The 23,354-nt window shown below is 53.2% G+C and overlaps 11 protein-coding genes across 11 annotated transcripts; 4 read left to right on the top strand and 7 right to left on the bottom strand.

Moving 5' to 3' along the window:
• Window positions 1-139: 139 nt before the first annotated feature.
• Window positions 140-1,277, bottom strand: AB675_9147 (Derlin-1; the record flags this gene model as incomplete). The annotated part of the gene is made up of 4 exons (XM_018149658.1): window positions 140-613; window positions 914-1,046; window positions 1,103-1,192; window positions 1,243-1,277. 4 exons carry the CDS (start codon window positions 1,275-1,277, stop codon window positions 140-142), a joined length of 732 nt encoding a protein of 243 aa, XP_018001533.1.
• Window positions 1,278-1,627: 350 nt separating this feature from the next.
• Window positions 1,628-3,413, top strand: AB675_9146 (Centromere/microtubule-binding protein cbf5; the record flags this gene model as incomplete). Its single annotated transcript, XM_018149657.1, has 3 exons — window positions 1,628-1,899; window positions 1,946-3,035; window positions 3,099-3,413. The coding sequence occupies 3 exons, from the start codon at window positions 1,628-1,630 to the stop codon at window positions 3,411-3,413; spliced, it is 1,677 nt and encodes a 558-aa protein (XP_018001618.1).
• Window positions 3,414-3,897: 484 nt separating this feature from the next.
• Window positions 3,898-5,280, bottom strand: AB675_9145 (Serine/threonine-protein kinase hal4; the record flags this gene model as incomplete). Its single annotated transcript, XM_018149656.1, has 2 exons — window positions 3,898-4,029; window positions 4,090-5,280. The coding sequence occupies 2 exons, from the start codon at window positions 5,278-5,280 to the stop codon at window positions 3,898-3,900; spliced, it is 1,323 nt and encodes a 440-aa protein (XP_018001581.1).
• A 1,819-nt stretch (window positions 5,281-7,099) lies between these two features.
• AB675_9144 (Protein hob3) lies at window positions 7,100-7,974 on the top strand (the record flags this gene model as incomplete). Its single annotated transcript, XM_018149655.1, has 4 exons — window positions 7,100-7,155; window positions 7,202-7,275; window positions 7,328-7,475; window positions 7,521-7,974. 4 exons carry the CDS (start codon window positions 7,100-7,102, stop codon window positions 7,972-7,974), a joined length of 732 nt encoding a protein of 243 aa, XP_018001593.1.
• A 270-nt stretch (window positions 7,975-8,244) lies between these two features.
• AB675_9143 (uncharacterized protein) lies at window positions 8,245-10,400 on the bottom strand (the record flags this gene model as incomplete). The annotated part of the gene is made up of 2 exons (XM_018149654.1): window positions 8,245-9,081; window positions 9,807-10,400. The coding sequence occupies 2 exons, from the start codon at window positions 10,398-10,400 to the stop codon at window positions 8,245-8,247; spliced, it is 1,431 nt and encodes a 476-aa protein (XP_018001646.1).
• Window positions 10,401-10,793: 393 nt separating this feature from the next.
• On the bottom strand, window positions 10,794-11,657 carry AB675_9142 (Electron transfer flavoprotein subunit beta; the record flags this gene model as incomplete). The annotated part of the gene is made up of 3 exons (XM_018149653.1): window positions 10,794-10,946; window positions 10,982-11,506; window positions 11,604-11,657. 3 exons carry the CDS (start codon window positions 11,655-11,657, stop codon window positions 10,794-10,796), a joined length of 732 nt encoding a protein of 243 aa, XP_018001702.1.
• A 1,569-nt stretch (window positions 11,658-13,226) lies between these two features.
• AB675_9141 (E3 ubiquitin ligase complex SCF subunit sconC) lies at window positions 13,227-13,834 on the bottom strand (the record flags this gene model as incomplete). The annotated part of the gene is made up of 3 exons (XM_018149652.1): window positions 13,227-13,403; window positions 13,457-13,719; window positions 13,768-13,834. The coding sequence occupies 3 exons, from the start codon at window positions 13,832-13,834 to the stop codon at window positions 13,227-13,229; spliced, it is 507 nt and encodes a 168-aa protein (XP_018001694.1).
• Window positions 13,835-14,559: 725 nt separating this feature from the next.
• AB675_9140 (Monocarboxylate transporter 12-B) lies at window positions 14,560-16,134 on the bottom strand (the record flags this gene model as incomplete). Its single annotated transcript, XM_018149651.1, has 1 exon — window positions 14,560-16,134. The coding sequence occupies one exon, from the start codon at window positions 16,132-16,134 to the stop codon at window positions 14,560-14,562; it is 1,575 nt and encodes a 524-aa protein (XP_018001700.1).
• A 1,363-nt stretch (window positions 16,135-17,497) lies between these two features.
• Window positions 17,498-19,343, top strand: AB675_9139 (GPI mannosyltransferase 4; the record flags this gene model as incomplete). Its single annotated transcript, XM_018149650.1, has 4 exons — window positions 17,498-17,606; window positions 17,657-18,039; window positions 18,093-18,217; window positions 18,266-19,343. The coding sequence occupies 4 exons, from the start codon at window positions 17,498-17,500 to the stop codon at window positions 19,341-19,343; spliced, it is 1,695 nt and encodes a 564-aa protein (XP_018001347.1).
• Window positions 19,344-20,302: 959 nt separating this feature from the next.
• On the bottom strand, window positions 20,303-21,710 carry AB675_9138 (UV excision repair protein rhp23; the record flags this gene model as incomplete). Its single annotated transcript, XM_018149649.1, has 5 exons — window positions 20,303-21,283; window positions 21,337-21,416; window positions 21,467-21,539; window positions 21,593-21,640; window positions 21,693-21,710. The coding sequence occupies 5 exons, from the start codon at window positions 21,708-21,710 to the stop codon at window positions 20,303-20,305; spliced, it is 1,200 nt and encodes a 399-aa protein (XP_018001515.1).
• Window positions 21,711-22,205: 495 nt separating this feature from the next.
• AB675_9137 (Mediator of RNA polymerase II transcription subunit 6) lies at window positions 22,206-23,117 on the top strand (the record flags this gene model as incomplete). Its single annotated transcript, XM_018149648.1, has 1 exon — window positions 22,206-23,117. The coding sequence occupies one exon, from the start codon at window positions 22,206-22,208 to the stop codon at window positions 23,115-23,117; it is 912 nt and encodes a 303-aa protein (XP_018001604.1).
• Between the last annotated feature and the right edge of the window lie 237 nt (window positions 23,118-23,354).

Raw genomic sequence — 23,354 nt, 5'->3', positions numbered from 1 at the left:
AAGACATGACCAAGACGGTTCTCGCGAAGAGCATATAGAGCAGTGTATAGCAATGAAACAGAAATGCATGGGGACCAAAATCATTCTTTTGTCAAGTAGTCGTGTTCGAAGGCGATGAATGGGGTGTTTTTTGTTACGCTCAATCACTCCCCAACCGCCTCCCCTGACCACGTCCCGTCCAGCTCGAACCAGAAAACCCGCTCGTCCACCCTCGACTAGCTCCACTAGCAGCCGGCGTCTGCAAATTTTGTCCCGGCCTGAACGCAGTCCCATACTTCTTATGCGAGAATGCGCTGCTCTCCGCCCCAAACCATCGCTTGACAAACACTGGAGTCTGTATGTAGTTCCGCCCACCCTGGAAAGTCGGGTACAGCCTCGTCAGAAAGTCGTAAAGGTGGGCCGCGAGGATGCCCGTGACCTGGATCATCATGCGGTAGGGACCGTCAACGACCAACGTTACAGCCAGAGATGCCCATGGGAGGTATTCGACTGGTATTTGTACGATGACGATGTGTGCTTTTTTGCCACGATTGTCTTGGGCGAAGGTGTAGATGAAGGCCATCATCAATCCTGCTGTGAAGAACCCGGCGCCGACAAAGGTGCTGGCCAGTGCCTGTATGGAAACATCAGTGCATGATCAGACGATCCATATACAGTGTCTTGAAGTCAAGAAATGTAGGAGCTAGAACCAGCCTCAGCAAATTGATGCGTCACGGAAGCCATTATTCTCGAATTTGCCACCACCATGCCGACACCACACACAGTCCGTTTGATTGATTGCGAATGATGGAAAGCATGCGCTGCCGGGGTAATCTTCCTCAACTCCAGGAACCGCTTCAGCCATAGGACGCTGAGCGGGCAGATATGCGAGGTTTTGCGAAGGAAATGATAGAGAGGATCATGCTCTACTCACCGCAATGATGGTGCACACAAAGACAACGTAGACGAAGAAGCTACCAGGCTGGCTGAAACGCGGAGAGTTCAGCTCTAGGCCGGTGCCGTAGGTCCAGGTGAAATAGAGGTCGAAAATGAAATCGAGAGAGGTCCTGTGAGAAGGAACGAAGTCGCCAGACGCCAGACTTGTGGTGGTAGTTTGAAGAACATTCTTCTCGGATCGAACCAGATCCAGTCAGCACTTAGTACGCCGCCGTAAACCAAGAGCGATTGAATGGCCATAGCAGCGACAATCGTCCTGTATAATGTCAGTCAAGATGCAAGACACTTGGATATGATTCGACAAACCTGCTGACAGGCGGTGCTGCCCAAAATCGATCCATGGCGCCGATATGCAGAGAAAGTAGCAAACTGCAATGGAGGACTCCTGGCTTCAAGTTCTATGTGTCCATGACTTTGCAGAGGTAAAACCCAGACTCACGCCAGGGAGGGCGCTGTAGCAGGAAATCTAGCAATAAAGGGAGAATAGGCAACACAGAAATGAGTCTGAAGTGAATGGCTTGTAGCCCTAACCCTTCATGATTTCGGATGCCAAGACTACCCACAGAGGCTTCCCCAACTCAATGTTTGCACCTTCTCAAACTGCACATTTGTTCACGTGATCAAGCACACTACTCCCTATTGCGTTAGCGGCTTTTGGATAGCAGATCTCCAATAAGTTCAGAAAAAGATCATGAAGGACTCCCGAATCCTCAAAATTGCGGGTGCATATCTTTCAGCTTTGTATATCTTACCTGCATACGCAGTCGTCAAACTCCGTCGAGGCGATTACTCTGGGGAGGACTCTGGCAAGGGCAGCCCAAAAGAATTCAGCTACGGCACCGACCACCCAGCTCTCCCAGACGCCAGCAAATCCCAGCCCGCCAAAACCGAGAAGCTAGAGGTTCCTGAGGCTATCGAGGAAGCACACGAGAAGCCCAAGCGCGGGTCTTCGGAGTACTGGGTGTTCGGCTAAGATGGGCGAAGTCGCGCTCAAAGGCGCTGACTACAGCATCAAGCCAGAAAATGCCACACCAGCTATCTCGACAGAAGACTGGCCTCTGTTGCTAAAAGGCTACGACCGCCTCCTCGTTCGTACCGCACACTTCACACCCATCCCCGTCGGCTGCACGCCATACAACCGCGATCTCAAGTCATACATTTCCTCCGGCGTCATCAACCTCGACAAGCCGTCCAACCCCTCATCACACGAAGTCGTCGCCTGGCTCAAACGCATGCTCCGAGTAGACAAGACCGGACACAGCGGCACACTCGATCCCAAAGTCACCGGCTGCCTCATTGTCTGCATTGACCGCGCTACACGACTCGTCAAATCACAACAAGGTGCTGGCAAAGAATATGTCTGCGTCATCCGCTTCCACGACAAGTTACCCGGCGGCGAGGCTCAATTTGCTCGTGCCCTCGAAACTCTCAGCGGAGCTCTCTTCCAACGCCCTCCCCTCATCTCAGCCGTCAAGCGCCAACTCCGCATTCGAACTATTTACGAAAGCAAGCTCGTCGAATTCGACAACGACCGCCACCTTGGTGTATTCTGGGTAAGCTGCGAAGCCGGCACATACATCCGAACCCTCTGTGTTCACCTTGGCCTCCTTCTCGGCGTCGGTGCACACATGCAAGAGCTGCGACGTGTCCGCTCAGGCGCCAAGAGCGAAGAATCCGGCATGGTTACGCTACACGACGTTCTCGACGCACAATGGATGTACGACAACCACCGCGATGAAAGCTACCTCCGCAAGGTCATCTCGCCACTCGAATCCCTCCTCACGACATACAAACGCGTAGTCGTCAAAGACAGCGCTGTCAACGCCATCACATACGGCGCCAAGCTGATGATTCCCGGGCTGCTGCGCTTCGAGTCCGGCATCGAGGTCAACGAGGAAGTCGTGCTCATGACCACCAAGGGCGAGGCTATTGCTCTTGGATACGCTCAGATGTCCACTGTCGAGCTCTCCACCTGCGATCACGGTGTTGTGGCAAAGATCAAGCGGGTCATCATGGAGCGCGATCTCTATCCCCGTCGCTGGGGCATGGGTCCCGTTGCGCTCGAGAAGAAGAAGATGAAGTCTGATGGCAAGCTTGATGTAAGTCCTTCCCCAATCCTCCCCATCCTGCCCACCACAGAGCCCTCCCTGACAGTCTTCTAGAAATACGGCCGTCCGAACGAGCAGACCCCTGCCGCCTGGAACTCCGGCTACATCGACTACAACGCATCTGGAGCACCAGGCACATCAGCCGCGCCCACCGCCCAAACAACATCCAAAGCCGACGTCCTCAACGCTCCCACTGTCGACCCCACTACGGGCGATGTCGATATGGCAGACGACAAGACCCTCATCAATGGTGACGCTAGTGGCGAGGCCGACTCGAAGAAGCGCAAGAGCAAGCATGAGGGTGAGACGCCCGAGGAGCGTGCAGAGCGAAAGAAGCGTAAGAAGGAGAAGAAGGAGGCGAAGCAGTAGCCTCATAATTCACGTGTCTCGAGTGAATGCGTGGAATTGAATTGCATAGGTGCTGGTGCTGTAAACCACGGAAATGGCGTTTTTACCCCCAAGGAGGCCTTCGATGGAGTTTTGTTGATTTGATGATAATCAACCAGATTTTCGGAAAATCCTGCCGGGGAGGACTCTGAGCAGGTTGTCGATAGGAAAATCAATGAACCAGAATTTCGAAAATGTTCACCCCAGGGAGGGCTCTACGTGGTTTCAAAAATGCCCGTAATTTGCAAGAGCATGTTCTCTAGAGAATACTCTTGGTACGGTCATGAAAATCTGTAGTAATAAATCTCGACTCGAGCAATGGTGGTCATGATGCTCTTCATCGTGATACGTAAACACCCTGTAGCTCGCGGTTGCAATGGAAATGCTCGCAGAGATGTGCGGCTCGAACCGACTCGTCTAACAAGCCCTGGGGAACCACAAAAGACGGCGCAGACGATGCTCGTGCTCAGTAGCCCTCCTCGCCAGCTTTGCAGACCTTGATCTCGCGGCCCCACTCGGACTTAAGCACTTGGCTGGCAGTGATGCGGCGACCTGGATTGGGGTCGAGGATGGAGTAGATGACGTTGCGACAGCGAGCCTGAGGAAGAGGCGATGTTAGTCTTCCCTCTGTACCAAACCTGATCTTCCTGGGACTTACCCTGTGCAAGCTTTCAATGGGCGCATAGCCATCCTCATCCCTGCGACCTTCGAGATACCGCTCATAGAATTCGTCCTCGTCCTTCCGAGCCAGTCTCCAGAGGTGCCTACCCGTCCGCATTGCCATGTAAATAACACCGCAGGCCCAGACATCGACAGCTCGCGGGTCGAACTCGCCGCCAGCGTATTCTTCAGGCGCAATGTACGGCGCTGAGCCGCAAAGTCCGGCCGTCATGTGAGCCTCCTTCTCCCACGCCATGCGAAAACATTCACCGTTGCCAAAATCAGTAATCTTGAGCGCTCCGTGAGTGGTGAGGAGAAGGTTTTCTGGCTTGAGATCTCGATGGGCGACGCCCATCTCGTGCATGTATTCAACGCCGCGCATCAGCTGCTTGAAATAGCAGTCCGCTTCCAGCACTTGGAGTGTGCCACTGGCAAGCACAAGCGTGTAGAGATCGCCTCCAGCGCAGTACTCCATTACTTCACAATAGTCGCCTTTGGCGTCCTGTAGCAGGTCTAATGTGTGGATAACATTCGGATGGCGCAAGGAGCTAGAGATGCAGAATTCCGACGTCAATCGCTTCTGGTATTTCTTAGATGTCTCCTGAGGTCGTCGTCGGAACTCCTTGACAGCATAGAGCAATTCGTGGCCTTGAGCGTCTTGCTTGTGTGAGATCCTGACAATGCCAAAAGCCCCGCGACCGACGATTTCCTGGCATTTGCCGTACTTCTCCACCAGATTCGCTGTTGCGTTTGGGCCGCCTTTCTTCTCAGTTGAAGCGAGCGAATCTTTTTCGGATCTGAGCTGATCTACCCAGTTTGAGACCAGCGAAAGCTGTCTCTCTTCGTGCTCGTGCTCCTTCTTCTTGCCTGCTCCAAGCATGTCGCGTAGCAAGTCACTGAGTTTCTCTTGCCGGCGGCTGGACTTCAGAAAGTGCGTGTGTGTGCCATCGTCCAGTAGTTCGAAGCGTTTCGAAGGTGTCGCGTTACCATGGTCTACGGAGCCGTCCCGTGGCTTCTCTGGCGTGGGCTTCTTTTCGGTCACCGAAGGCATGCGTGCGACACTGGGTCTTGGACTTTGGGTGCCATTGATGTGGCCTCCGTTGGCCATTTCAGCCTCGACATTGCCCTTGGCAATCTCGAGATGTTTATGATCCGTTCTTGAAAACATGCGACTCAGTCGCGAAGTCATCTTCGGCTTCTGAGGCTTTTCGGCGGCGGATCCATTGGCATGATCGTTGCCATTGACTGACAGGTGAGCAGTATCACCTGCCAGATTTGTTATCTTGTCATCTTCGGATTGCCCAGAAGGCAGTGTAGCGACTGTGGATGTAGAGGGATTTTTGAGGCGGGAGGCGTGGGTCGATTCATTCGCGGAAGTCCTTGAGGAGGGCTATAGGTGATGATAGTGGGCGTGGAATGCCCGGGACTGCCCGTAACGCGCGCCTAGAAGGCGATGACTTCGTTCGCAAGATCGCAGTCAGCGGCAGTAAAGATGATCTATGGTGGACTGACGACTTCAATCAGAGTAATGGTAGATGTGGCGGTATGAGTATTCGAAATGATGAAGTGAAGTGGTTTTGGTGGGGTCCGAGGGTAAGTGAGCGACCGTGGCCGATCTTTATCCTTCAGTGATGACGGACAGCCACCCCAAATTGATTCCAAAGTGTGAGAGTCGGAATTTGGTAGGGCCTGGTACGGCCAGCACAGGGGCGTGTGGCTGTGGGCCGATGGCCACAAAACCCACTGATGACTGCCGGAAGTTGGAGTGCTTCAACACAAAGTCCCAAGAGACTGGTGATACCGTCTTGCCGGGCAAGGAAATTTAGACACGAAGGAAGAATGTCGCGCAACCACAGATTCCGTGTGCTGACCAATCTATCCTGAGTGCCAATTGCCAAGTTGCGACTGCCAAATGCTTGACTGATGCTTGTGACGAAGGCCCGACGGCAGGTGGTAGTAACTTCTAGCTTCAAGGTGAATTGCAAGCGTTCAACGAGGCAATTGCGAAGACAAGACTGCACAGAAGCAAGAACGATGCTGTCTATTATTGCGCATTAGACTAACATTGTCCACGAGAAAATTTGACCGGCCAGAAGCGACGCTCAGTGCAGTGCACACAGGCATAGACCGCGGCCTGGACTTCGAAAAAGCTAGCCATATACATCCAGTGCCTCTTCCGAGCACGGTTCGGGCCCTCTCGTCCCTGCATCGAGTAACACTGACAGCACGAAAGATGCCGCCCTTACGTTTAAGCGGTCGCAGCACGCAATCATACCCCAGCTTCGCAAGTGTATGGAAGCAAGCCGCAGGCAAGTCCAACATCTTGCAAGAGGCTGTCGTCAGTATGCTCAAGGAGACGTACTAGTAGTTTTCTCAGTGACGTCTGCTGCTTCTCATGCCTCTTGCAGGACGCAAAGCGTCGTTGTGTTCGCTGACTGGGGATATATCACGAGCATCTCCTGATCTGACTCGTGTTCTGCTCAGCAGAGCATGAGCTCACCCGTCAATGCGTTGCCTATGATCAAGGCGACTTCTGAGATTGCATACTAGTTGTAGCTCGATGATGCGAGCTCATGCTCTGCCCTTGCATAGTCATGCATGGATCGTCGAATACAGACCCCAAAAGGCAGTACTTTGCCCGTGCAACCACAAAGTGGCCCGCAAAGGCTCAGTCAGCTCGCTTTCTCCTGTATCGCATGGCGATGTGAAATGCCATGATCGTTAGCACGAGAGATACATGGTGAAAGTACCTCAAGCTTGGCGGACGACGCGGCTCGAAAGCCTTACGTCATCCGAACGATAGACACGTGACTAGTGGAGCAACGCTGCATGGCGCAGCCGGCGGCCTCAAGTACATCGTAGTCGCTGTTTGACCGAAGGTGAAGAGGACTGAATACCTACGAGCCTTTACACGGAGTTATCCACAATACACTCCGGTACCAGCAAGCCGTCGAGATGAGTTGGGCGGGTTTCAAGAAGAACGTCAACCGGGCGAGACCCAGGTCATGATGAAGACCGGTCACGTCGAGAGGACATCAGACCGGGACTACGAAGTGGAAGAACGGTATTTGTGCACGATGTCGTCTACGGACTCCTCTGACAGTGCACAGGCGATACAGAACAATGGAGGCGGCGGCGAACCGGTTACAGAAAGAGGCCAAGGGATATCTCGACAGTCTTCGAGGTGAGTAGCGCCTTTGACTTCCATGAGCAGGCCTGACCATATGTCTTTGCAGCCATGACGGCGTCACAGATGAGGATAGCGGAAACGATAGATGCCTTCTATGGCGATGCCGGCACAAGAGACGGTGTGTCTCGATCTTACAAGCAAGCGGTCGAAGATCTGGACGCGGAGACGATCAAAGCACTCGACGGACCATTCAGGTAGGGCGAACGTTGTGCGCTCGATTTATGTCTCACAGCTCGCAGGACAACAGTTCTGGAACCAATATCTCGCTTTTGCGCCTACTTTCCAGACATAAACGAGTGCATAAAGAAGCGAAACAACAAGCTACTTGACTATGATGCGGTCCGCTCGAAAGTCAAGAAACTGGTTGAGAAGCCCGACAAAGATGTGACCAAACTACCTCGCGCAGAGCGAGAAGCAGAAGTTGCGAAACAGGCATACGAGCAGCTGAACGAGCAGCTATTCACAGAATTGCCGCAACTTATCGACTTGCGAGTACCATACCTGGATCCATCGTTCGAGGCGTTGGTCAAGATTCAGTTACGTTTCTGCGCGGAAGCATACTCACGAATGGCGCAAGTACAGCAATATCTTGATGCAGATACGAGGGAACAATATGCGCGGGGAGATCTGGATAATCGGGTAGAGCAGGTTCTGAGCGAGATTCGTGAATTGACCATTGCAGGAACGGTCTAGAGGCCTGTTGTGGCAGCTACTTCGCATCACTAGATCCGGCGTTGAACGGGGCAATCTTAAAGGACTGCATGGTTGCATGATCGACTTTTACTCCGCCGTGGTAAATGCTAATATCTTTCCAAAACTTCTGGGGAAGCCTCTACGGCAATGTCAGCATGGGTGTTCGCTGGTTTTCAATTATGCTTCCTATCCAGACACTCAAGTACTTGCTAAATGTTGCTCAGCACACCAGTCGCTCCCCATTCGATTGCCTCCAACGCCGCTTCAAAATCAAGGCATGCTTGCAGACGCAGATTCAACGGCCCTTGAACATCGAGCACCTGATGAAACCTTCCTCGTGCCTTCCTCGATCATCGCAGGCGCGCTTGCCATCATCTGCTCATGTTCGACTTTGACCTCTCTGGCCTCGCCTATTTCCCGCCTCGCGTCAAACTGCCAAGAATGGCTTATGGTCTGGAAACAGCTCCTCTTGTTCCTCGCCACCATCTTCTGACGCAAAGCCGCGAGCTCTGCCTCGTCGATCTCCAACTCCTCCTCATCCTCCACGGCGCTGCCGTTGCTGCTCCTGCGCTTCGCTTCGGCAGCTTCTCTCAACTCCCACAAAGCCCAGCTGTCCGGGTCGCCGCCTTCCCACTGGCCCATGGTCATGTTATTGGAGCCTCGCCGGCTACACTCAATACGGCAGTTCTCCCACATAATCCGTGCCTCGTCCATCCGGTGCAGGCGTTGCTTTCGCTTGATTTCGATATCTTTTCGGATGTAAGGATTGTTCAGGTCGAGTGCCATCTCGTACGGATGCACGTCTTGCTTTTCGCACGTGTTGCTGGCTGACGCGGTCGAACTGCCGCTGCTCGAGGTAAATGATGGTGGTCCTGAGTAGTGTGGAAAGCGGAGCAGGAGTTTGTCGAATGCGCGCCATGGTTGCAGTTCTTCAGCGTCCTCGTCGTTGTTCTTGTCATTGTTCTTGTCAGGCTTCTGCTGCGATGATTTTTGGCGTTTTGGACTGGCGTGTGACTTCCACCAGTCCTTGGTGTCGGCCCAGTCTTGATGCAGTTTGTCTTTGAACCCTGCCATTATGATTTCAGCTGCGGTGACTATGTTCTGGTTCTGGTTTTGTTGGGGCCGGTTTGGGGGAGGAGTGATGGGGAAGGAGTGATGGGGAAGGAGGCGGGAGCTCGAGGCAAAGGACACGGATCAACAAGGCAGCGAGCTCTAAGGTACTCTGCTATATGCTTTGGCTGAACGGTACCTGCCTTGAGCAACCATACGACTGGGACGCGCCCGCAAGTCTGATTGGTAACATCAAAAGGCAATCATTCCCAAAGTTCGACACAGGGCAAGGCAACAAGGCGCCTGGAGCTCGTACCTTGACTGTTACAACATGTATTTCACCAGCAAACACGACTCGTTCGGCACAACAATCGTCTCTACACGTGATATGCATACACATGTCAAGGTAGGGGTAGATGGATGAAAGTGCCCGAATGTGGTCTGAAAACTTACGAGAGCCTTCATTGTGGTTAGATACCCTCAAGCTACTCTATGTCATCCTCAACGCTCTCGTCCTCGATTTGATGGACACTGTCGTCATCGGCGATATGATTATCATCGTCATCATCGACGGCGCCATCATCGCCACCATCTTCGGCTTCTCCGCCACCGTCGCCCACCACTCCCTCACCATCGCTACCCGTCAAATCGACCAACTCGCTCGGCCCTGCATCGCGCCTCCTGGCCTCCCGAAGCACATCTGGAACCGGCCCATTCTGCCCCCAAATCGCTCTCTTCCCACCCCTGCCCAAGATGTAGCCCGAGGGCCAACCCTCACTTACCAGCACAGACTTCTCCCATTCCTGCTTCATGGTTCCCTCCGCCGCCGCTCGATTTCGGACGTACTCCCACAGCCCATGTCGAATTCTCCGCTCTTGCATGTATTGCAGTCTGCGGTTGTAGTTCTCGAGAACGATGATTGGTTTGTTTGGGTCAACCTGCGTGATCTTGGCGGCGATGCGTTGGGGAATAGGGGGAGGGATGACGGTCGAGGGTGGTGGGAGTCTGGGAAACGTTGTGTGGAAGTTGGTGCCGGCAGAAGAGGTACGTGCAATGGCCGATGGTGTGTCTGGTGCTGCTTCTGTGAGGGAGATTGTGTTGGGTGAAGCTGTGTCGAATGCTGTTCGGGGCTTCTTGTTTATCTGGCGTGGAGGAGTATGTGGTGTGCTTGATGCTGCCTCTGCTTCTGAGGTGGTGGTGGGTGGTGAGGCCACGCCTGGTGCTCTTCTGGATTTCTTGTTGAGCTGTCCTGAAGGCTTGTGTTGTGCTGTTTTTGGCGTTGGCGGCTGTGCTTCAATGGATGGTACGGGTATGTCGTAGTCTTCGATCTCGTCCTCTGAGTCGCGCTTGCGTTTCGCGCTCTTCGAAGGAGCCATTCTAACGATAGGTAGATATAGTAGGGGGAGTTGAGTAGGAAAAGGTGCTGTCAAAAGTACGTGTGTGCTGTAGATTTTGTAAGTTGCAAGTGTGCAAACGCAGCCTTCACACTGGCACTTTCCAATACTTTCCAACCCCATCTCGTTGGAGTGGAAACGGGACCTATTGTAAACAGTCATTGTCAACTGAAAAATGCTAGAGGTTAGAGTCAGGTTGTTGCGAGGTGACACATATGAAACGGACAATGAGACTCAACTTGGTAGTGAGCAACTGTCAGGTGAATTCTTTGCAGACAGACCCTATCCGAAAGCACATGATGAATCTTTACATACCCAGCATGGATTCGGAAAGACATGCTCCAATCCAAGTCTTCTATCCGCAGCGCTCGCTTTTCACAAAGCACCCAGCTCTTTCAACTTGCTAATCATACCATCGACATCCTCGACCTTGCCACCACCCTTTCTCTGCGGAGGTTCCTCAACCTTGATGGTCTTCAGCCGTGGTGTGTCGTCAATTCCATAGTCCTTCAGCGTCTTCTTTTCGAGCTTCTTCTTCTTAGCCTTCATAATATTCGGCAAACTCGCATATCTAGCTCATTGAGCCGCAGATCGGTGGTGATGATCATCGGTAGCTTCGCCTTCAGCGTCTCCGTGCCACCGTCCACTTCCCTCTCGACCGTGATGTCGTCTCCAGACAGGGTAACTTCGCTTGCCTGTGTAGCTTGTGGCCAGTCCAGTAATCCTGCCAGCATCTGACCTGTCTGTCCGCTGTCGTCATCGATGGCTTGCTTTCCCAAGAAGATCAGGTTGCTCTTCTCTTGTTCTGCAATTGCCTTGAGAACTTTGGCGACGCCGAGTGGCTCTAATGGCTTGTCCTCAGGTACATCAATGTGGATAGATCGGTCGGCACCCATGGCCATCGCCGTTCGTAATGTATCTGCACATTTCGCGGGGCCAGCACTCACTGCGACGATCTCCTCGACTGGCAGCTTGCGCTCTCGTAACCGTACAGCTTCTTCGATTGAAAGTTCGTCGAAAGGGTTTAGTGAATGCTTCACGCCGGAGGTCTCGACGCCGGTCTTGTCTGCTTTTACACGTGGTTTGACCTGGCCAGATCAGCACCTCTTCCAGGACAGACGACCTGGGCTATAGCATCCACTTGACCAGGAACAGAGCATGCCACCAGGATATTGAAATACTTACAGCATAGTCGATGACCCGCTTCACGGGCACCAATATTCTGAGCTTCGTTGACATGACGGACGAATGCTGTGTTTCGTTCTCTCACACCACCCCTATAACCTTGATACAACCCACAAACGCAGGTCTCGGTGACTCTTGTACTAGATGCTGAAGTTGTAAGATATTCCTAGAGTCATGTAGGTCAGTCCAAGCTCCAACTATGGTTCCCCAACTCCGATTTCCACCGCATTTTCTCCATGACCTCGGCGGGAACGCGATGACGGCGAGTCGTTCTATTCCGATCACGTGAGAGTATCGATTGCCAAGGCCAAGATCTCTCGCACACCGGACGACTCCACTTTTTAGCGGCAGAGAACTTCGAGCGCAGTTCCGCAACGACATCTCATCGACTTCCCCTCTTCCTCATCTCCCTCGACATCCACGACGTACCGTCAAGATGCCGGTACGTATCTGTTCTTTCGGTCTTGGGCCCTTTTGGCGCGCCGTCCATGCCGGTTGAAGCCCACAATAAAGCCGTTAGACGAAGAGGAAATAAGACTGACGAACATGACCCTACAGAGCCACAAGTCCTTCCGCACGAAGCAAAAGCTCGCCAAAGCGCAGAAGCAGAACCGCCCTATCCCGCAATGGATCCGTCTGCGAACTGGTAACACTATCAGGTACGTTCATTGATGCGGTCTTGTTAGGAGAGACAATTCGCGGCGTGAAGGGGTCTGGACTCTTCGGGCGGCAGAAAATACTCAAGATACAGTCAACGGCGACACCGTGGTGGCGAAGAGCCCAAAGTTGTTGGGGAAGATGAGCAAGAGTTGCCACAGACACCTCACTGCCACAGAGGTCTTTGCGAGAATGTCTCAAGTTCCACTTGCTGACAAGACTTTCCGAACAGATACAACGCGAAGAGAAGACACTGGAGGAAGACTAGAATCGGCATTTGAACAACTCGCTACCTTTACCTCCCATGCGACTGGACGCCGTCAACCACTCAGGCGCCTCAAGGAGATGACATTCAAAGACGTTGTGGAAGGATGGGTTTATCTGCGGTCTTTGCAGCAGAGGTGCTAGCAGCCATGGGAAACGATGACCACTGTCAATGGACTCTTGCGACAAGGAAACCTGCGGGACGTGATGTTGTGAGCGCGTAACATAAAATGCGATGTCACGGAAGATTTTGTCGCAAATGAAAAGCTTATCAAAACCCGCCATGAGTCTTCTACCTGGTGCACATACCCACGATGCGTAGTCCCTAGAAGTTTCTTGAAGGGGAGACTTTGGCGAGTTTCACCACATACTCTGTACCAGTAAAACATATGGTCGTAGCAGGATCTATACTTGTAGTTTGGGTGACACTTTAGACGCTATAGTAGTGGCAGAGACTGCACGGGATTGTATTGCAGAAACGGGTCGTTAGGGAAAGAAAGGCCATGGTAAGGTAGAAGCGTTCGTTCTATGATGATGCGTAACCCGTAATCATAACTCCGTTGCTGCCGCTTTGAACGTGCAGTGACCTCCAGCCACTGTGACAATGATTTATGCAAAGGCCGGGCCAGAGGTCTTCGGCGCTGCTTGTGCTTGCAGCCGCCACATCAGCGCAAACGCCTAGTGAGAGTGCCATGCCGATCCTCAACGATCCTCAGCCCACTCGTTCTCTCGGCGAATCTGGTCTTCCTCCTCCGGAGTGAAGTCATTCTGAATGTTGAAAGTCTTGCGGATCTCCTCGGGAGACTTGCCCTTGATCATGTTCGCGACAGTCTTGCAGCCAACATCCAACAGAGCCTTGATGTCGAGGTAGTTGGCAGCCTTCAATCACAAGTTAGCATCATCTATGACTCAAAAGTATCAGTCAGACTCACCAGAATAATCTCGAACAACATCTCCTGATCGACCTGCATGAACTTCTGATCCCATTCCTCGATCTCGGTGGACTTCTTGCGCGAGTCACCTTCGTCTTCGTTGGTCTTGTCGACATCGTCCTTGTGGTGGCCGCACCATTCGATGACCTTCTTGAGAACGGCGGAGTTGACGTTGGGAATGGGGATGGACTCGGTGATGCCGTCTTCGCCCAAGTCGCCGACCATGTTCTTGATGAGGATTGATCGCTCGGCGACGGCGCGCTCTGGTCTGTGTAAGCGGTGTCACGATTTATTGGAGGAGATGATCTTACCGACTGGGATGGTCTCGCCATCGCTGCTCTCGAGAGTAAGCATCTTCGATTGGGCTTCGGAAGTCATTGTCAATGTCTTATTGGTACTTGTGGATGGTAGTGGTTGACTTTGGGGTGAGTGCGAATGATGAAGAGGAGAGAAAAATAAATTGTTGTGCGAAGAGAGATGATGAAGGTAATAAGGTACTGACAAAGGCCACCTTTTAGTGCAGTGACTGAGGCAATCAGGCAGCCGGGACAAAAGTGGGGCGCCTACAGTAGGCACTCCTGCCACCCAAAGTCCCTGTTTGCCTTGGTGTTGCCTTCACTCGTTCAACTGCACTTTGAGTGCCTTCAGAGATCTCAGCCCACGCTAAGGAGACCATTGTGCAAAGTGTCACCATTTCAATCAGCATGGTCTCGAGTGCGACTTCAGTATTACTCGTCGGATTACACTATCCTACCATCTACCAAAGGGTGATCACAGTAGGAGTCATCCTCAGGGCTGAAAGACATATGCTATCGCTACGAATGGGAGATATTGGCAGGAACAACACTGATTGAGTACTTTGGAAAATTCAACCGAGAGTCGACTTCAGAGTTGACTTCAGAGTTTCGGTATCGACCCGTGCGCATTGCAGGAAGACCACCTAGGTTGTTCTGACGGACAAATCTATGCACTCGTGCTTGTTCTCACACATTTTCCTGGGCGCAATGCGTCTTCTTGTCGCGCCCGCTACCAGAATCCTCTCAGGACGGTCGATTGTACGAGGTACTCTGGGATTGACGATACTGCCGCCTTCGCTCGCAACCTCAAAGCACTGCGCTTTGTGACTCCTCCTTCTTGTCCTTCTTCTCTCGTGGAGAACCAAGCTCTCCTCGTCGCCATCCCCAAATTAAACCCACAGCGCCTATGAGAGCGCTGACAGCCATTGTAGTGCCTACAAAGACAACAATCCCAAGATACTGACCATTGCCGTACGTCACGTAAGCGCCCTGTGCACGCGTACGGGAAGCGGCAGCGGTAAGCAGAGCGGGACTGATGGCTCCAGAGAGGACAACTCCGAGCCCGCGACCGAAAGACAGAACGCTGAATATCATCTGTGCGTCATCCTGACCGAAGAACGTGCCCATACGAGCCCATAGGGAGATCAGGCCGCTGCCGAAGGTGCCGTAGATCAAGGCAAACCAGGATAAGCGGACGAGGGACTGAGCGAAGCCCCACAGTCCTAGTACCGCAACAGAGGAGCCAAGAGAGCAAACCAGAATGAGGCAATGAACGTTGACATAGTCGGAAAGCTTGCCGAAGCCCACTTCGCCGAAAATTTGGGCAAAGTTTGCGGCGGCAAGAAGAAATGCGCCACGAGTTGGAGCATACCCCAGACTTGTCGTGTATGCCGGGAGATAGATGAATGGGAGGTAGTAGGCCAATGAGTGGAGAAGGTTGGCCAGGGTGAAGATGTAGAATATCGGTCGGCGGTAGTATCGAACGGGCGACGAGGAGGTTGAAAGCTGTTCTTCGATTTGGTGGGACAGCGCATCCACAGCGCTGTCCTGCGCAGAGAGAGGTTTGCCCTTTTCGTTCTCGTGGTTGACTGCTGCATTGGAGGCAGGAGCGTCCATCGGTAATCGTGACTTGAGCAGCCAGATGGCTGGCCCACAGATGACAAAGATACTAGTCGCAAACGTGAGCAGAGCGCCACGGAGAGTGTGCTTGGCTAGAAGCCATTCGGCCAGAATAGTTGCCCCAAAGCCAATCAAGTCAGTGGCGCCGAAAAGCAGTCCATATGCCAGGCCACGACGTCTGACGAACCAGGTGTTGAGTATGAGAAGCGCAGGAACATCCAGGATCAACAAGCCAGCACCATAGAACGCTCCTTGAGTCCAGGCTAGAGCGACCAGGGACTTGGTGAAGGCGGCGCTGACCAGACTACAGACGCACAGAGACCAGCCGAGAATGACATAGTATCTGCATTTGAACCTTGGATAGGTCTCGCAAAGTATCGTTAGAAACGGCGCGCCCATGAATGGCACACCCGTTGACAGCACGCCGATCCAGACCGACATCTTAGTGTGCTCGAATCCGGCATGTCGTCCGAAATAGTCTTGGAAGACTCCAAAGGTGAGTGGGAAGGCGAAAAGAACGCCCTGGACCAGAATCGTACCGCAAAGCACACGCCAAGCGGCCCAGCTACTGTCTGTCTGTGGCTCCTCAGGGTTTTCAGGGCTTGATGCTGCTTCAGTTGTTGCAGCTGCTGGTGATAATTCCGAGACCAGGACTGTGGGTGCCTCGAGCTTTGAAAGCGACCCCGAGGTTTCTGGCAGAGAGGAGTTTGTTCTCTGGCGAGCGCTGACAGTCTCCTTCTCCGAGACGGCGGGCCGAGACATTGCTGATGATCTTGGTCAATGCGTTGGGTCTGAATAGTGGTCTTCACGATGCAGAATCATACAAGAGCCGGGCAGGTCTACATTCCGTGGGAAACAACATGACTTGAAGGGCTAGCCATACACTGGCTTTGTCTTTCATGCACTCTGTCCTGTTTCTTGCAGAACTGTGGGATGAAGGTGCAACACGTGTGGATGCAGGGAGTGCTCTAGACATGGCAGGTCGAACCTGAAAGTTTTCCAGATGAGGGCGATGAGAGGCAGTGGCGCCCATTGTTGTGCGTAACAAGCGCCAGGTATGCGGAACAGAGAGCATCGTACGCGGAAGGAGATGATTACCTTGCGTCCTGGTCTCCAACACTGGCTAGCTGGACAAGATTCCAAACCCTCATCAGTGGCATTCTTCTGGAAATGAATCCGGCTGCTGTAGGTGTAGTGGCTTAAGCTGAAGTACAAAAGCATGCTGAGCCTGGACTGGTCCATTCTTTCATGGACGGCAAGTCGGCACCACCGTTTACGAAGAGAGTCTTGACAAAAGACCCTCTGGCAGCCAAGTTGGTAGAGAAGCTTGTCATGCAGCCCTAAAACTTACCGGGAGCACGCCTGAGCAGTGAGGAGGCTTTCAGCGGGTGGTAGTTCATCATTTACCTATGCGGTAGATGCACCTGCCAGTGCAAAGCACTCTTCGAGCGAAGTCACCATCATGTGTCTCTCATGAAGAACTTGAACCTTGAAGACAGCGTCGGGCATTCCTCCCTTCTCTGCACCCGGTCTGGCAAGGTGAGCAACGTGTTTCGCTCTCTGCTTCCCACGACTCATAGCGCGCCGCAGTTGCATTTGTGTACACTACTGCCAGAAATGTAATCTGACAGGCGTTCGACGTTGGAAAGGCGACGGACGCACAAACTTATGTCAGAGATGAATGATGTGCTGTGAACGACCAGTGTTCCACTGCGAAGAACGCGAAAATTGGATAGGCAGCAATAGGCACTTTTGGGCGACATTCCGGCCGAACCTGGCTCTCCATTTCTGATCTGGCAGGAGCGCGCCGCCCGGCGCGTTCCCTTGGCTTGACCTCGTGCCGCAATCACCTGCTGTGGTTGCATCTCATCAGCAATCATGCGCAACATATCACCATCACCTCAACGGCCATCGCCTTAGACACATTCGTTTCGCTGCAGCCATCGTTCTTGCAATGTCCTCGCCATAACGCTCAGCGCCTGCTTCTGATGTCAATCGCACGAACCAGCGCTTGATTTCATACCGTCCTGATCGCCAGTTCTGACCTTCGGACCTGGAGGATGCAACTACAGCCTGTAGACCTCTCGTAGAGGCCACCTGAGATCGACTACCAGTCACCAACATCATGTGGCGACGAACATATCTGCTCCTGCTCTGCGTTCGTATCTACTTTGCGTTTTGTCCGAGTTATCTACATCCAGACGAGATCTTTCAGGGCCCAGAAGTCATTGCCGGTTCGTCGCCTACATGCCATGTATGTTCACAAGACTGACACCAGGGTGAGGATCGGTCCTAGGTTTCCCGAGCCGCAAGACATGGGAGTGGACATCGGATCAGCCCATTCGCAGTGTCTTCCCACTATGGCCCGCGTACGGCATACCTATGGTCCTCCTGAAGTGGCTCTGGCCTCACGAAGAATACGAAACCGTCGATACTGCCGTCGTTTACTACACACTTCGCTTCGTCATGTTCATTCTGAGCTTTGTCCTGGAAGACTGGGCCATTCATGAGCTTGTACACTCGCCCAGATACCGGAGGCAAGCAGTGGTGCTGGTCGCCTCCTCCTACGTGACTTGGACATATCAAACACATACCTTCTCGAATTCTATCGAGACTCTAATAGTGCTTTGGAGTCTGGTGCTTATCGAACGCATTGCGAAAGCAGATGTAAGAGAACCCGATATTCTTGTTCAATATAGCAACGACTGACTCGCTTACAGAATGCTTCCCTCGCTTCAAGCTTCGTCTTGGCTTTCTTGCTTGTCTTTGGAACTTTCAATAGAATTACTTTTCCCGCCTTCGTCTTGATACCCGGCATTATTTTGTTGCCACAATTCTGGAATAGGTAAGCTATTGGTCTAGCTCTGTAGGCATTCCCGCTGACCATGATCAGACCTTTCTGCTTCTTCGCACTACTTTTCTCCGGCGCCTTCTGGACCTTCATCGCCATCGCTACAGACACAGCGTACTACCGTCCTGGAGCCGATGCCTCATATAGGGCTCTGTTCAAGTCTATTGCCACATCGCCCGTGGTCACACCTCTCAACAATGTTCTTTACAATACTCGCACCGAGAACCTCGCGGAGCACGGCCTGCATCCGCATTACCAACATCTGCTTGCCAATCTGCCCCAGCTGCTAGGCCCAGCACTCGTTGTGCTCATTTCACAGTGTTACCCATTCAGCCGAGCTACTATCAAGTCTGTTCTGGTAAACCCCCGACTTTCGTCAGCAACAACGTCGATTCTGATCCTCAGCATCGTCCCACACCAGGAGTCGCGCTTCCTCCTGCCGATCGTTCCCTTGCTACTCACTTGTCTCAAGCTGCCATCATCTTCAATTCTAAAGGCCACATTCTGGATCTCCTGGCTCGCCTTCAATGCCAGCCTCGCAGTCCTCATGGGCACATACCATCAAGGAGGCATCATCCCAGCTCAAATCGCGCTGCCCGGCCTGATCAGCCGCGAGCTCAACAGCACCGGCTCCGACGCCACCAACATCGAAGTCTTCTGGTGGAAAACATACCCTCCACCAACTTACCTCATCGGCCATCCACCACCTCTCCACGCGGCCAGCAAATCGCCGCTGAACATCTCGACTGTGCCGCTGATGGGCATCCCACAGTCCGAGCTCCTTTTCATGCTCATGCAGCACGTCCCTACCTGTGACCCGAGTCTAATTGAGCGCATCACGTCCCACACACAGTCTACGGAAGTATTCGTGGCGGCGCCGCTTGCTGCATGGCGTTTGCCGAACGACGAATACCCAGATCCGGCAGAGTTTGGCTTTCGGGTCGACTTCGACGCGCCGAAGGCGACGCTGGGATTGCGGAATGTGCAGACATGGCGCCAGCACGTGAATCTGGACGATATGGATTTTGGGGATGATGGCGTGCTGCCTACTTTACGAAGGGTGGTTGGGAGGCGGGGGTTGGGAGTCTGGAGGGTCGAGCGGGTTTGTGATGTGAGATAGACGGTACAGGCACGCAGATGCTACCGCAAAGAGAATTCTGGACGAACGCTGTGTATAGATGGGTTATTGGCCTACGACGACGCTGATGGCAGCAGCAGCACACGGATCTTTCGTACCGCGCGTCTCATTTCCTCAAGCTGACTCGTACTTTATGAAAGGGAGTGCTGTGGACGGTGGTGTGCATGCATGCTCGACACAATCGGGCGTACTGTCCAAACGACGAATATATTTCCCGTAATGCAACATCCCTCACAAGGGATTCGAGCATGGCTTATCTGAGTCCGGTTGACAAGAGTGTAGGATTTATCCCAGACCGCATGACGGCGATGGCTCTTGCTAAGCTTAACTTGGAATTCGTTGTTGCAGTGGGAAGTGACGATCGGGCTCATGCGACTGGCAAGAGCGCCAGGTGAGACCGGTTTACGGAGAGTCAAGATTGGGCTCACCTCGGAACCGGAACAAAAAACTGGAGGGTTCATCTCAGACCGGGTGACGAGAAGTGCAACGGTCGACTTTGTGACAATGCTGATGCACGCAAGATCTTGGATTAGAAAGGGCGTGCAGCGTGTCGGATCACTTCGCTGACTGAATTGATGACCAAAGTGAGCCTTAATTCGAGCGTCAGCTGGCAGCGAAGACTCATTGTGAGCTCTTGGGATGGAGTAGTTCTTCATTGAGATTCTCCTGTATCATTACTCCATGGAGAGAACTTTGATGAGATCTGTACACAGGGTAGCTGATCGGCATGTGGGAAGGTAGATACCCGAGGCCGCCTCCCACATCATTTTACCGTCCGTAGATGCTGTGCCTTCGGCCGTGATGCAGTAAAGTCACGACTTCGCGACATTGTCAGTCCGCCCTCCAACCCTGGCCGCATGCATCGGCTTTCATGTAGGAAACCTTTGTCTGGTCAAGTTGCCCTTTGCCGGAGGTGCTTCAGCGCTGTGGAATTCCGAAACTTATGGGCCGGAAGTGGTGGGCGGATCATCATCGTCCTCGGGCTGTTCGAACAAGTAATTGGCCGCCAGCTCCTCATTCTTCTCGCAAACGAAATAAGCCTGAATGACTCGGTCCCTAGAAAAGCCAAGCTGGACTAGCCGCTCGATAGCATCGCGCTCCTCGGGTGTGACTGTGATCTGGTGAGTTCCTGGCGGAAGAGGGCCTTCACCATCGTCCTGCTCAGCAAGTAATTGCAAGAACTGCTCCTGATTCTGGCCGATCATCTGAGCAAGCTGCGGATTGCCTTCGGCGACCTGCTGGAGGATAGGCTCGAGCATAGCCGGTTGTTGCTGAACGATCTGACGGATTTGCTGGAACTGAGGACTGTTTCGCAGAAAGTTCATGTCGACCTCTCCGCCGGCGCCAGTCGCTCCAGCGAGACCCGCCGCACCACCGCCTGTACCAGCTGCACCGCGTTGAGCTGCGCCACCGCGGTTTCCGCCCTGGGCGGCAGCAGCAGCTTGGAACAGATCGACCTCTTCTTCTCCTGTTGAAGCAGGTGCTGGAGCCGCAGCAGGAGTATTGCCTTGAGCTGCAGCAGCTGGCGCGGCCGCTTGTCCACCACCGCCACCCTGTGTTCCCTGTCGCTGCTCGGCTTGGATGTGTGCGGGGATACCGGTGAGAAGATACTCGATGGCTCGATCGGGATTGCCGTAGGCGGCACGGAGGGCACGTTCGATCTCTGGTCGGCCGAAGCCCATGGATTCCATCTCTCTTATTGTGGACTCGGACTGGTTGCCAATGAGCATTGTACTGCTGGGATCTGATGGAGGAGCCGGAGCGGCCGGCTGAGCAGGTTGAGCGGGAGTAGGTGTGGATGGCGCATTAGCTGCTGCGGGTGCAGGCTGATGTTGGGGTGCTGACGGTTGTGCTGGTGTTGATGCAGACTGCGCTGGTGTGGCAGGAGGAGCAGCGGCCTTGGGTGCAGGCGCAGCCTTTGGCTAGAACTCGTCAGTCAAACTCACCTAGACCGCTGAGAGGCTGTGGGACGAACCTTTGAGACCATGCATACTATGAAGCCCTTTTCCTCGATATTGTAGGACTCGATGGTATTAGCGTCTGCTAGGATCTTGCCTATAGTCGCATATTAGCCTTGCTCCAGTCGAATGCCGACTAGTGTATACCTGAGTAGATCAGGCGCTGGGTGCTAGACTCCCATCCTTTCTCAGCGGCGATCTTCTCCTTCACCTGGGCGATCTGGTTTTAATGGTTAGCGAATCGTCTTGACTTGTCGCTGGCCGGGGCCTTACTGTCTCCGAAGGTTCAGCATCGATCGTGAACTTTTGCTGCTTCAGATCCTGTAGTACGGTCAGTCCATGTGTCCACCGTGGTCGTTCGCGAGAACCATACCTTGAAGTTGAGCTTCATCTTGCCCCACTAAGAAAGTAACGTTGGTGCACCAAGAAGTTGCGTCGAGGAGGATACACAGGACGTGGGTCGAACGATGAGAGACAGATGGGTCTGGTCGCAGCGAATGGATGCGGAAGAATATCAATTGCGTTCAGAAATATCGATATTAAAGAAAGGGCAACTAAAGGTATTCATCTATTTCAGTCTACACTTGCCCCAGCGGAGGCGGCAGCCTGTGACGCGCTTGGGGTGACTTAAAACCGTTATCTCCTGACCTGGCATCAAATGCCTGATCGTTGTATCGCTTTCACTCCAGTCTCCTGTAGCATGTTTGTTGGTCCATATTCAAGGCGCTTCTTCAAGGCAAGACGACTACCATCACTTGTCTGTCCCGAGGATTGGACAACACAATCAGAGACTGCCCTCTGCCGTGAGTGAGAAATCGGCGGCTTTAGGACAACCATGAACATGTCAAGACGTAAAGAACACACCTCGAGATAGACTGCAGGCACGATGTCGACCTCAACCTACCCAGACCAGAGCACGCTCATCCACTACAACCCCGCGTGGATCCAAGGCCAGGGCTTCCTACATCGCAACAATGTCCTCTTCTACTTCATGGAGTCCCCCTTCTTCGACCCAGCATCACGCAACTCCGAAGTCTTCAATGCAGCCCAAGATCAAGCGCACTGGCAACAAGCCATCAGTACGGTAGACAGCTTTCACCGCGAGATGGCGCTTCGTCCAGGCCTGGAGTACGTGCTTGCTCATGATCCCGAGAAGGAGGGTACGATGATTCGGCCCTCACCTGAGCAGGGCGTTCCGGAGGGACAACTTGTGCGTTCGAATCTGTTTGTCATCAGGAAGCAGCAGCGGCTGGGGGATTTGAGGACTACGGTGCCGATCAGTGTCTACTGGGTGATGCAGAATAAGATTTTCCAGGCGCCGAGCGTCAGTAATGTGCTCAATGCACGGTTGTTAGCTATGGGTGCGGGGCTGACGAAGGTGCTGGAGAAGATGAGTGTGCTCGACAAGGTCGCACCACAAGCTGATGATAAGAAGGCAAAGGCTGCGATGGGGCGGGATCTGAGCATGAGCAGGAATGTCACGCCTGTTCCGGGGCTCGAAGAAGCGACTATGGCACTGGAGAGACCGATCGAAGCCAATACAGCTACGAAGGATGAGGAAGACGATGAGGAGGAGGAAAGCTACAACACGCTAGAGCGAGCTCTGCGGATGACATTGAACTACGAGAACGAATATGCAGATCAGATGGAGCTTGTTGGAGAGCCAGGAAATCTCAGATTCTCGAAGGCGAAGGAGCCACCGAGGCCGCCAGCAAATGCTTCACAACGTGTGGCTTCATCGCGGTCGGGGACGCCTGCTCAGCCCAGAGCTGTTTCTGCGGGTGTCGCCGCAAGGTAGACCGTGGTTTAGAGTGACAGTTGTACCACAGCAGGAATAAAATCAAAGCGAATGTTTGCCTGCATCCATGATCTCGTAGAAGTATTGGAGAGGCTGCTGGTGGGTCGATGCTCTTGTATTCGTTCCACGTAGCGGGAGACGCTGTGAGCCTACACCGCCTCTTTGAAGCATCTAGGTAAGGTCTTGTCACTGAAGTGCTGGGCGGAAAGCTTGGCAAGGCCATGCGGAATCTCCACT

Source organism: Cyphellophora attinorum (genome assembly GCF_001299255.1).
Source record: "Cyphellophora attinorum strain CBS 131958 chromosome Unknown Contig9, whole genome shotgun sequence".
Classification (NCBI taxonomy): Eukaryota; Fungi; Ascomycota; class Eurotiomycetes; order Chaetothyriales; family Cyphellophoraceae; genus Cyphellophora; species Cyphellophora attinorum.
This window is presented reverse-complemented; position numbering and strand designations above follow the sequence as displayed.